Genomic DNA, 13,407 nt, shown 5'->3' with positions numbered 1-13,407 from the left:
AACCAACATGCCTCTTCCTTTCATATTTAGGCTACAAAGCAATGTCATTTCCGACAGCACTAGCAGAGACAGTCCCACAAGAACCCGTAGCCAACCTTATGATATCATATTCTCCATCAACCCAAACCAAACCCTCCTTAGGTAGATTAACAGAGATTAAGCAGGCAATGAAAGGTCCACCCCAAAAAACCCAATGCCCATTCGATGAAGCAGTGCCGGGCATCTTGCTGGGCTCATCCCAACACCTGCATAACCAGCATGTCCTGTTACAGTTATAGACACAAATACTGCCAGTGCCAAGGATCCAGCTACAACCATACAAATCATTGGCAACCCCAAATCCGTGTGCCTTTTTTTGTCAACTGCACATGTGAGGCCAACGAAGGACCAGAAATGTCCCGAGAGAATTCAGCCAACAATCCATCTTGTGGCTTTATTATACTAGAAGAACTTTGCCCTTTGTCACCCAGGGCAGAACCTCCTAGGGAATATTCTTCTATTAACTTCGGCTCCGTTACACATTTGAGTATACATAAACCAATTATTGAGCCAATGCATTGTGCTAAGACGTACAGGAGTGCACGAGAAAGAGTGACCACCTTTTAGAGCAGCTATGAATGTGAAAGCAGGACACATGTGGCCGCCAGTTAGAGGAACTGTGACAATTAGGAACTAGAAGGTTATAATGAAAGACTGAAGGGAATTATAAGGTTAGGATTATATGATGTGACCAAACATGCAATAGAACTCGTTAGGGTAAACATAAGAGAGGCCGTTGCTATTAACTCCGTTAAAGTTGCTTTCCATTTCTGAATAAGAAGGAAAAATTAAAATGGAGTAATTTTTATTGAGAGATGGAAATGATTGTCATCATTTCTTGGTGCTTACTTTTTTTACGAGGAATTGAACTTTTTTTCTTATACAAACAATTGAACAACTTTTAGTTGTATGTGTGTTATACATGTCTTTTTATCCTTCTAATGTATTTTAAAGAATTTAATTTGATTTACTTTTTTTTTTTATTACAAGGTCAAATTAAATAAAATTAATTATTTGTTTATAATAAAAAGTTATGGACTAATACCTCAAATTCGTCCTTGAATTTTGACAAATTGGCCAAATTCGTCCCTGAATTATTCGAAATAGCTATTTAGTCCCTGAATTTACAAAATGTCAATCAAATTGGTCCCTCCGTTAAGTTGGTTTGTTAACGGAGGTGACGTGTAACGTTAACCTCTTACAAGGCTTACCACGTCAGATGCCACGCAAGCAGGGACCAAATTGATGGATTTTCAGAAAATTTCCAAGGACCAAATTGATGGATTTTCAGAAAATTTCCAAGGACCAAATTGATGGATTTTCAGAAAATTCCCAAGGACCAAATTGATGGATTTTCAGAAAATTGGCAACGGCTCTTTCTCCTTGTACACAGTAACGGCTTCTTCTCCACTTCAAAATTAACGGCTCTTTCTTCCCCAAATATATAAATATGGAACCCTAATGTTATTATTTGTCACCTATAGTTCAAAATCCCCCAAAATTCTTCCATGAATTGAGTAGGTATTCTTCCCCAATTCAAAAAACATAAAACCCAAATTTTGTTGAATTGGCATTATTGAAGAGAGGTGTTCAGATATGACGGGTGGTGGGCGTATGGGCAAAAACAACTACAACAGCTGGTCTTCATCTTCAAGCTCTATGTACAATGATGATGTGAGAGAGCTTCATTGTTGGTGTCCTAGAATTTGTGTTGTAAGAAAAGCAAACACTGTCCAAAACCCAGGAAGGCCTTTCTATGCCTGCCCTCTTCCTAAGGTTTGTTTAACAATGGTTATGTGATGTGTGAATGGTTTGTTTAAATAGTACTGATTTTGTTTTTTGATTGTATATGATGATGATGAAAATTGTAAATTTTTTGTGTGGGTTGATGAAGCTGAAGAACTAGGCTATTTTAAAAACAATGGTGCTGGTCATGGAAGAAATGCAAGGTTGATAGAGAAGCCAAATGATAGGGGCAGAGAAGAGGTTTGGATGGCAAGGTTGATGGATAAAGTTGATTGTGTAGGAAGTGAGCTTAGGTTGATTAAGATATTGATAGGAGTATTATGTTTGATTGAGTTATTTAGAATGCTATTGTATTGTGCCAAGTCCATGTAATGTTGCAAAGCTGTAATGAAAAGAGGTTGTCAATGAATGAATCAAACCCTTCTATCAAAAAATTTCAATCAAAATGGTCCTTGAATTATATCATATCCATCATATCGATCCTCAAATTAGTAAAAATACCATCAAATAGGTCCTTGAATTTTTACAACAGATATCACTGTGATCCTTGGTGTATACTTTTGCTAAATAAAGTAAAAAGTAAAAGACATACACTTTGATTATAAAAAAGCATACATTTGCATACCATCATAAGTCATATATTTGATGTTCATAAGTCATTACATAGCCAAAAAATGCAAATTACATATCCATCAAGTCATCAAATCATTTGATGTTCTTAAGTGATTACATATCCAAAAAACCATAAACTAAACAAGTCCAAAAAGCAATAATTAAACCAGTCCAAAAGCATAATTTAAACAAGCATCAATGCTTTGGAAATCCTGGAGTTGGGATAAACTCCATGTATTGGGATTGAGTAGAAGCAGATGGCCCGTAAGTTGGATTTGGAACTCTAATAATTCCAGGAGCAGTTGGATTCTGTGGAGCAGGACCCCTCAGTGGTGTTTGTTTATGCATGTCATTTGAAATCACTGTCCTCGCATGCCATATCTCCTTGTACTCATTCCCTGCAAATAAAATCAATCATATAAGCCCTTAAATTATAGAAAAATCCATCAAATTAGTCCTTAAATTATGACAATAAGTCTCAAATCGATCCTTATCATAGAGGGGTATAATTGGAAACACAGGAAAAATTACACTGAAAAGTTAAATCTCGAATTTTTACCATTTCCATCAATTTAGTCCTTGTACACGTGGCTGCCTTGTTGACACGTGTACAGGACAACACAACATGCAAGAGGACATGTCATCACCACTAACAGAGCAATTTGACGGAGGGACCAATTTGATGGACGTTTGTAAAATTCAGGGACTAAATAGCTATTTCGAATAATTCAGGGACGAATTTGACCGATTTGTCAAAATTCAAGGACGAAATTGAGGAATTAGTCAAAAGTTATGTGAGTTAGGTTCAAAAAGCTCGTCAGAAATAGGGCAGAGCTCAAGACCTAGAGTATGTGGGGAATGAGTCTGATAGGAAATCAGAGAGATTTTGTCTAATTGCAAAGTTAACATAACATATAAACATGCCAAGATAGGACCAACCCAAAAAACCCAATGACCATTCCATAACGAGCCTCCATGAATCAACGCCGCGCCTAAGCATCTTGCCGGGTTTAACCCAACACCGGCATAACCGGCCCGGCCCGTTACAGTTATCGACACAAAAACTGCCAATGCCATGGCACCAGCTATCACCAAGCATACCATTGTCAACCCCAAATTCTTTGACCTCTTTTTGTCAAAACCTAATGTGACACCCAAAAAGAGTACCAAAAATGTGCAAGAGAATTCCAATAACAAAGCATCATGCTGATTAATACTAGAATTGAGTCCATTGCCACCAATTGCACAACCTCCCAATGAATATGTATTTATTAATTTTGGATCCATTACACACTTCAGTATATAGAAGCCAATTATTGAACCAATGCATTGTGCAAAGACGTAAAGGACTGCACGAGAAAGAGTGACAACACCTTTTAGAACAGCTATGAATGTGAAAACAGGACTCATGTGGCCACCAGATAGAGGAACTGTCACAATTAAAAATAAGAAGGCTATGATGAAGACTGCAAAGGGAACAATAAGCTTAGGATCAACTTGGTGTGAGTCCAAGCATGCAATAATGGAGCTAGTCAAGGTGAACATTAGAGAGGCTGTTGCCACTAGTTCTGTCAAAGCTGCTTTCCATGTCTAAAAGAGAAGGTGAAAAAAGGGATTGTAAATTTGTAATTATTTCATATACTAGGTTAGTGATACTAGAACAATTTTTAATTGAATACTAGTAAAACATCTCGTGTTCTTGCATGAATTTGAAAGGAAAGAAAAATAGGGAAAAACCAATGTGTAAATTGAACAACATATCATTGGCAAAAATTATTCTCTACATACTTTTTATACTATGAATAGGCAATCCTTTTTTTAACCCACTAATTTTCATGGAAAAGAGACCTTAATAATTTAAAGTTGAGCAACGGGACAAGAAAAATCTAACTAATTATTCAACTAGATATCAAACTCTAATGTTCTATATGGATTAAACTTCAACCGAAGTTCATTACTACTTTCTTTTGAAAAAATCAAAGTTCATTACCTACTTAAGTCTAACTACTTGGTAATACAGCTATGTTTTATTTTTTTTGAATGGTTTGGTTATACAGCTATAGTTTGAGATTATGGTGAAAAAAAAAGGATAGTAATACACTTCTACGGAATTTGACCAAAAAATGTACTTCTCTTGAAAGACAATAGGTAACATCGATCAAGCAAGTACTTACATGTGGTATTTGTCTTCCTCGTCGTATTATGGCATGGTCGACAAAGGAAAAAAAAAGTATACTAACAAATGATCTATAGTTGTGTTTCATAACACAGCACGTTATTATTAAAAAGGTTGTATTACACGAGGTTTTTTAGTTATTTAATTGTAACAAACTGAAAGATAAAACGTAGAATATATGAGACCAAGAGAGAATGTATAATCTTGTCAAAGAAAGAACGTATAATGATTGACATTCGTGTTTAGTTATTACCTCTGGGTTGAAAATCTCATGTGCTCCAATAGAGGTCCCAAATTTCCCTTTTAAAGGGTTTTTGGGCGCCAAACAAATTCTATCGCAAGTCTGAACAGACATCAAGAGTTTTTCAGTTAGCTGAATTTACAGGTCTTGTATATTAAGAAAAGGATAAGGTCATAAGGATAATTATTTGTTTTTGCTGTGATTGACGGTTGATAACAACCCTTGAGGGGGTTAGGACAGTGCTTACTACAAAATGTTACTTATAATGCAATGACGTTAATAGTCATGCACGTTAACTAATGAGTGTTGGAATCGTGTAGCAGCGTGAATGTCTAAGAAATGAATATGCTTGAGCTCACTGAATATTCACTTAAACTTTCCTACAAAACAAGGAGAAAATTTATAGTTTTTTTCCAACTTTTTCACTGAGAACTATGCCAATTTGTGGAACCTTTGAAACTCTGCAGTCCGGCAGTCAAATTAAAGTAAATTAGGTGACAAAATATAAAACATGTGTACTATAAGATAATAATATTTTGAGTTTAATTGGTATTGGATAAAAATGGTTGACATTCATGGAATCACATCTTACCACAAATAGTTGTAGAAATATTTTAGAAACTAATACATCAATGTCATTATGTTTTGGCTAAAACACAATTTTTGTACCTCTATTTTAACTCATTCACAACTTGGTCACCCATTTTTATATCTATGTTTTTGGTCCCCAGTTTTCCAAATGTCTAACTTTTCACCCGTCTAGGCATTTGATACTGAATTTTGATAATATGCTTATCGAGCAACTAAGTCGGTGACATGGATGTGCGTAGTGATATGAAGCTTGAGAGAGTTGATGCCTTGATGGTGCTACCCTCACTTGCGGATAATGTAGTACCAAGATTTTGGTTTTGTTCTATGCTTTGCTACCCACACGACCTGTTACAATCGAAGGACACATTCACCTTGTAGCTTCCCTATGATCCACTCAGAGGCTGCGGTGAAAGCCAATTCAACCCCATCTCCACCACTCTGTCAATTAAAAAAAAATCGTCTTCACCTATTATCTCTTTTCTTACAACACAATTATATAGTTGCAGCTGTCAAAACAAGTATCAGCCAACATATAATTTGAGTTTAGACAATACAGATGCTTGTAGTTGTTAGTGTAGGTTTGATTGAGCATTTGAATAATTATATTTTAAATGGAATTAATCTTGTAAAATCGACTCATCACAATTAGATTTAAAAGTAGCTTAGTTCCATACTAGTAAATGATCCACTGCTTATTTGGCTTCATATATTGCATCAACAGACAAGACAATTACAGTGAAAACAAGGTACTTTGTTTTGTCCGAGGAGATACCGAAGAACTTGCTGCTAAAGGCATCCCCACAGCAAAGCAGCTACTAGATATATGTAACAAGGCAGCGATATAAATGGCCAGCGAAGCTTCCAAAGTTTGCATAAAGAGCTGGGGTAGATCTTTATCAGACATAACTCACAGTCTCATGTGGTTTATGTGTAATCGAGTGAATCCAGGTTATGCGGTTCATTTCGCTCCTAGAAAAAGCTACAAAAAAAACACAAAAACAAATAAACAAAGAGAGAAACATATTATGAACTATACTAACCTTTTGACACAAACAGAAATCAGCTAAGATGAATGTCTGGACAATTTCGGAGATAATAACCATTGACGACCATAAACCATACCCCAAGGCAACCAACAAATGCCCACGGATCTCGCACAAGAACTAGCATGTTAGTAGGAGATCTGCTATTAAAAATCCAAGTAGGCAACAGTACAAAAGAAGCGAGCCAAAAACAGCAGCAAGCTTGTAACCATATTACTATGGATAGAAGTAAACTTCACCAAAAAATGAGATGTCCGAACAGCACAAATATTGCAGCATTGTGTACAATAATTGAAAGTATATACTACCCTTTCAACCAGCTGACATGTTGAATTTAATGTATTAACACTCAAACTTTGCGAATTTAATGTATTCACAAAGATGGGGCTAGGCTTTTAATTTTAGGATGAAACAATTGGAGCTTACCACATACTATATTGCCAAGTTTTCCTTCTCTTCCATGTAACTAGCCTTAAGTTTAAAACAAATCATGTATATGACCCACACCGTAGTCACGAAAGTAGCCAAATCAAGTATGGTGTGTATGCCATATTTCATGACAAAACTGCAACAACTAAAATGATTCAGTAGCTTTTAATTGATGGGATTTGAACAATAACCTTGTACCTATCATTCAAAACTATTAGCAAAATAAAAATAAAAATGGAAACTGATTTATAAATGTCTCTTCTTGATCCAATAACAAATTTTTGTTACGGAAAGCTAGATTAAAATCTGAAGAAACAAATGCGGAAAATATAAATTTCCCTTGCCCATGCTTTTGTTATGTAAATTAACTATTCAGAACTGAAAAGGGTACTTTATTAACCTACTCAATTTAAAAAGCTCACAAAGGCTAGAGATAACAGATACGAGATACATGGACAGAGCAGTAAAAAACTCAGTTTTCTAATTATAGATAGACAGCAAACAATCACATTGCAAAGCATTGCCAAATGCCAAACTACCTAACACACACTTACATGTATCGCCTCAAATAGAGGGCACACACTACACCTGCAGGTTGCAGCCCACTTCTGGATACCATCAAGTTCCCTTTGGTTTTGGGGGTAGCAAGACAAGTTCCCCATAACAGAAAACAATCTCGGACACACACCGTAACTTGTTCTGCTCATGTCATGTGATTTTGGGCGGGAAACAAACAAGAAACAGTTTTCCTTTGTTCTCATCTCACATTGTCTCTAATCAGCAACAAATTCCGTTTGTTACCAAAAAAGAAGGTACAACAAGTGCAATTGTACAATTACGCTAACATACATGCACACAACTACTCCTTGCATTGACATTTTAAAAGCCTATATGTAGATGCAGAGAAATGTATAAGAATTCTATCTCTTCGTTAAAGAGTAATTCTGATTTCTCATATTCATACAAGACGAAAAAAATTATACATGCTGAATTGTGTTTGTGGTTTCAGCCAATCTATACAAACATTATACAGCAATCATACTATAATGAATAAAAAAATATCTAGCTTGGAAACAATAAAATTTGAAACAATATTACTAGCTAAGAAGCTATGACACAAATACAGACATTGGACATGACACTGACACACGAACATTGGTGGTACTTAGAATGACCACACAGACATGTGTCGGTCACGAGACACGCCCTTCAATCAGAAGTGTCGGTGTTATAGTAATTTCTACTATCCCCTACCTACTAAATAAACAAATAAACCTATGACTAAGTTATGCTGCTAACTTGGGTTCCCTAGAGATTTTCCTAGAAGGAAAAGGAACAGTCTTGAACTCATGCAACAATGACTTATGCAACAATCTATCAACTCTGGTAAGTCCAGTAAGACCAACATTATCAGGGTCTTGTAAAATAGGATTATGCAAAGGATTCAATGCTTCCAAATTAGACCTCAACATCTTATCCTTCTTCAAAAAATCACCTTTTTTATCAAACCAATCACCCCAACCTTCTCTCAAAGGCGATACCTTCTTCCCAATTTTCAACAAAAGTGCATCCTCAATTCCCTTCACTTCCATCATTTTCATCCTCACATTCTCATCCACCGCCACATCATCAGAACCAAACGCAGTCTTTCCTTTATCCTCCGTTGATGTTTCGAAAATCTTGACTCCTTCGTTTGATTGATCCATTGTCATCATCATTGATTGTTTGCTGAATGATCTTCGAATTACACCTTCGACGTGGTAGAAGAAATAGCCTGAAGCTTTGTTGGTTTCTTCCATGGGTTCGTCGTCTTCTTCAGCGTCGTTTGTTGATTCTTGTGTTTGTTGTTCTTCGATTACGTCGAGTGCGTCGATTGTGTCTTCGCCGCCGGTTGTGTCTTCGTTGGATGAATCAGAGAGGAGGGAGTCGTAGTTTACGGAGTGAGAGGGGAAGCCGTGGTGAGTGCGGCTGCGGAGGAAGGAGAGGGTTGTTAAGAGAAGAAGTGCTGAAACGACTGCGCAGAGAAGGCTGCCGTAACGGGGGCGTCGCCGGGATCGGAGATTTGGTAGCATCTTCGTCGGCGACGGAAAATTCTGTTCGGGTTTTGTTTACCAATGCAGATTGAAATTGAAATGAAATCTGTTGTTTGAATGGGGCCGACTTCTGTAATCTGATGTTTGAATCGGTGATGACGATTATTGCTCCATATTGTCAATCAAGTAATTAGAAAGAGAAAATTTGTTTGATAACATTTTTTTTTTTTTAGCATGACAAGATTATTTTTCAAAGGCTTCTTTCTTTAAACTTTATTTTCTTATTTATTTTATATGAAATGAAAGACAAGCATATAACAATTGTTTGATAACATTTTTTTTTTTAGCATGATAAGATTATTTTTCAAAGGCTTCTTTTTTTAAACTTTATTTTCTTATTTATTTTATATGAAATGAAAGACAAGCATATAACAAGTTTGCACGGTTAATTTTTTTTATAGTAAATCAATCCTTTAAATATAACATTCATGAATTCAAGATACACGACATTGTTTTACATAACCCTTTAAATTATTTGTAGAAGGTCATAAACCTTTAGTGCTATAAAGACAAAAGTGTGACATAAACGATATAAAATGGCGCCATTTACGCTAGGACACGTTTTTTCCTATTTGACTCTTTTGCTTGAAGTGGCTTTGAGGGCAACATTTCCCATAATAAAAACTTTGGTCCCCAATCCCACAAGTGAGGTGTGAGGTGACCCCAATATAGTATAAATATGAATGTTTCACTCCTACCCATCCATACACATAAACGCTTGTTGGCTTAAGTGTCGATTTTCCTTCTTGTGGGTCGGTCAAGAAGTTTAGAGGTGTCTCCTTCTTCGTAGATACTCTCGCCTGCCAAAAAATATAAAAAAAAAAAAAAGAGAACTCTAACAAAGTCATGACTATATTTGAAGTTAATAAGCTTCTTACAAAGAATTGTGTACACACCAAAGGTATCCGGGCACACCTCACGGAAAACAGTGCATACCTCGTCAACAGAAAATACGTTGGCCTAACCCATTCATATAGATGACTAGAAGAAAATCTTGTGTATATGATACTTGCAAACGTCCAAACATTGATTTATGTCTTGTAGCAATGTCAAACTTCACTTTCATATCCTAAACATTTTTACTATAAAAAGGCACTCGTCAAAACATGTTGTGATTTAAGAGGGACAATGTCAAACTTCACTTTCATATCCTAAACATTTTTACTATAAAAAGGCACTCGTCAAAACATGTTGTGATTTAAGAGGGACAATGTCCTTACTAGTAAAACTGATAAAGTCAAAATATAGAATCATACCACAAAGATCATCCTAACCACGGTCAAAATCATAGATCATGCCACATATTTTAAAACTACAAAATCAAAATAGGTATTGCTTATTTTTAAAAGGAGAGTTGTTATTTCAAGTGAAAAAGTACAACCCAAATGTTTTACGAGAATTGCATAACCAATTGAATTTGTTTATGGGCAGAAAACATGGTGGGCAAGGTGCTAAGATGGCTTCAGACATTATGCAACGTATTCTCGGGATGATTTCGTTACTACTTTGTTGCTATAAATATCTTTTCCCTTTTAAAAGATAGAAAGGTAGGAAAAATGTTACTCCCTCCGTTTCAAAATGAGTGTCGCTTTAGGCTTTGGCACACAGATTAAGAAATGGAATGAAATAATCATTGGATATAACGCTTTTACTAAACTGTCCTTACTTTATTATAAAAAGACAAACTTAAAGTTGTATTGAAAATTGTGTGAGAGAAAAGTTTGAGGGGGTAAAGTTGGAAGAAAAAAATTAAAGTTGTATTGGAAATGTAAAGCGACATTCATTTTGAAACAAATTTTTTTGGCTAAAGAGACACTCATTTTGAAACGGAGGGAGTATATATCGCGACAAGCTTTATCCGAAGAGTGTCCAGAACAATGTATTTACACTTTCTCTCTCCTATTGACATTTATCTCTCTTTCATGTATTGTGCAAAACTAAATATTTTAATTGGTCAATGTAATATCCACGTCACTCTTGAAAGTTTCAAAAAGTAAATTGTTGCTGGATATAGCATGGTTCAAAATGTAAAACACAGTAAAAAAAGGTTATAATTAATACTAATTGATTCATAGATCCATATATGTTCTAACATTAAAAACTCATATTTTAATGGAAGAAAAGAAAGAAAAAAAAAGGTAAATGAGATATCATTTCTCTTCCCTTAAACCAACTATTACTAGTATTTGAGTGACAACAAAGTCATAAAGTTTATCATCTCTTTTCATACATGAATTTGAAAGCCTTTAGCACCTCCTTCTATTGTGATACCATTTGAAATGTCACCATTAGGAATAATCCTACAAGAACCAAGAGGCAACTTTAAGACAACATATTCTTCATCATCCCATACTGAAACTTCTTTTGGTAGGTTGATAGAGACACTATAATAGAGTAAACATGCCAAGATAAGACCAACCCAAAAAACCCAATGACCATTCCATAATGAGCCTCCATGAAGCAACGCCGTGCCTAAGCATCTTGCCGGGTTAAGACCAACACCAGCATAACCGGTCCGACCTGATATAGTTATAGACAAAAATACTGCCAATGCCATAGACCCAGATACCACCAAACATACCATTGGCAAACCCAAATTCTTCGACCTTTTTTTGTCAAAAGCCAATGCGACACCCAAAAAGAGTACCAAAAATGTGCAAGAGAATTCCAATAACAAAGCTTCATGGTGATTAATACTAGAATTGAGTCCTTTGTCACCAAGGGCACAACCCCCTAATGAATATGTGTTTATCAGTTTTGGATTCATCACACAGTTTAGTATATAAAAACCAATTATTGAGCCAATGCATTGTGCTAACACGTAAAGAAATGCACTAGAAATAGTGACAAAGCCTTTTAGAGCAGCTATGAATGTGAAAACAGGACTCATGTGGCCACCAGTTAGAGGAACTATCACAATTAGGAACAAGAAGGCTATGATGATGGTGAGGGGAAGGAATATCGGATATTGAAAGCAAAACATAGATTGCGTAGGGAGAAAAATTTGGGTGGCTCGGGTAAAAAGCATTTGGTTCCGATAATTGGGGAGAGGATGGAAGTCACACAGAGGAGGTGGAAAGGTGAGAAGAAGAGGCAGCAGAAATGCCCAACTCAAAGAAGAGCAGTTTCCCAACCAGAGGTCAATGAGGAGGATTGGAGTGATAGTGATTACTATGGTGGTTATGTGCGTGGAGGGGAAGGTAAGGCTCTCTCGGCCGATGCAATTCCTTTTAATAGCTCAGGTATAGGGCTGCTACTGGATAACCAATTGGAGATGGTCCCAGAAACACAAGTCCACATTCATAGTGGGGGTGGCTCAGAGGCAAAGGTGCTTGCGGCAAAGCGAGTTATGGAATTGCAAAAGGAGGCAGGGTTAAAATTTGTGGAGGATGAAGGTATGACTACGGAGAGACTTGTTGTTTTAGAAGAAGTGGCTGTGAGTTTGAAAGCAAGTAGGGAGGATGGATTGGTGCGTCAATGATAGTGTCGACTTTTAATGTTAGGGGCTTAGGTGGGAGGGTGAAGAAGAACAAAATTCGGAAGTTGGTGAGACAAAATAAAGTGGATTTTTTGGCAATTCAAGAAACGAAGCTTGAAGTTATTACCCGGGCTTTATATCATTCGTTGTGGGGTGGTGTTGATTGTGATTGGGTGTTTAGACCGTCGGTAGGGAGTAGTGGTGGTATCCTCTCCTTTTGGCGGAAATCGAGTGCTACCACTTTATTTTCTTTTCAAGGGGAAGGCTATGTGGGTGGGTGTTTAGAATGGGGGGGTGGAGAAAACTAGGTGTGTTGTGATAAATGTTTATTCCAAATGTGACTTGGTTTCCAAGGAAAGGTTGTGGAGGAGTCTTTTGGAGGAGCGTCGGAGTAGGGGGTGGGAGCGTGGTGTGTAGTTGGAGACTTTAATGTTGTTTGTAGGAGGGATGAGAGGAAGGGGTGAATGCGGAAGTATCTTCATCTCAGTTGGTGGAGATGGCGTTGTTCAATGATTTTATAAATGAAGTGGAGTTGGAAGATTTGAATGTGTTGGGGCGTCGCTTCACTTGGTATCATCCAAATGGTAGATCGATGAGTAGAATTGATAGGATGCTTATATCGGAGGAGTGGTGGCAAGCTTGGGGGGAGAACAATCTTTGGGTGTTGCCAAGGGATGTGTCGGATCATTGTCTGTTAGTGTTAAAATATGGTGGATGGGATTGGGGTCCAAAACCGTTTCGCTTTAATAATTTTTGGCTTCAAAACCGGAAATTCAAAGAGGTGGTGGAGGAAGCTTGGAGGAATACTATGGTGGAAGGGTGGATGAGCTTTGTTCTCATAGAAAAGTTAAAAAGGTTGAAGATCAAGATTAAAGCTTGGAATAAGGAGGAGTATGGAGGTATGGAGGATAGGGTGGAGAAATTGGTGGAGGATATTAAGGACCTTGATGAAAAAGGGG

At 36.7% G+C, this 13,407-nt stretch overlaps 2 protein-coding genes, 1 long non-coding RNA gene and 2 pseudogenes across 4 annotated transcripts; all 5 read right to left on the bottom strand.

Moving 5' to 3' along the window:
- Positions 1-31: 31 nt before the first annotated feature.
- Positions 32-824, bottom strand: LOC146931444 (uncharacterized; annotated as a pseudogene).
- A 1,564-nt stretch (positions 825-2,388) lies between these two features.
- LOC146931443 (uncharacterized) lies at positions 2,389-3,155 on the bottom strand. The gene is made up of 2 exons (XR_015006736.1): positions 2,957-3,155; positions 2,389-2,795 (listed from the first exon to the last, which is right to left on the bottom strand). It is a non-coding gene; the product is annotated as an uncharacterized LOC146931443 (long non-coding RNA).
- Positions 3,156-3,180: 25 nt separating this feature from the next.
- LOC146931442 (aquaporin TIP1-2-like) lies at positions 3,181-6,508 on the bottom strand. Its single transcript, XM_085707659.1, has 3 exons — positions 6,446-6,508; positions 4,827-4,916; positions 3,181-3,987 (listed from the first exon to the last, which is right to left on the bottom strand). Exons 1-3 carry the CDS (start codon positions 6,506-6,508, stop codon positions 3,181-3,183), a joined length of 960 nt encoding a protein of 319 aa, XP_085563785.1.
- Positions 6,509-7,787: 1,279 nt separating this feature from the next.
- LOC146931441 (uncharacterized protein At4g19900 pseudogene) lies at positions 7,788-9,111 on the bottom strand (annotated as a pseudogene). The gene has a single exon (XR_015006735.1). The product of XR_015006735.1 is annotated as an uncharacterized protein At4g19900 pseudogene (transcript).
- Positions 9,112-11,071: 1,960 nt separating this feature from the next.
- On the bottom strand, positions 11,072-11,953 carry LOC146931440 (uncharacterized). Its single transcript, XM_085707658.1, has one exon. It carries the CDS (start codon positions 11,951-11,953, stop codon positions 11,195-11,197), a length of 759 nt encoding a protein of 252 aa, XP_085563784.1. The 3' UTR covers positions 11,072-11,194.
- Positions 11,954-13,407: the final 1,454 nt, after the last annotated feature.

The sequence above is a fragment of the Medicago sativa genome, chromosome 4 (assembly GCF_051527215.1).
Source record: "Medicago sativa cultivar Bolivia chromosome 4, Bolivia_mono, whole genome shotgun sequence".
NCBI lineage: Eukaryota > Viridiplantae > Streptophyta > Magnoliopsida > Fabales > Fabaceae > Medicago > Medicago sativa.
Note: the sequence above shows the minus strand (reverse complement) of the source record. Positions and strands in the feature narration are given on the sequence as shown.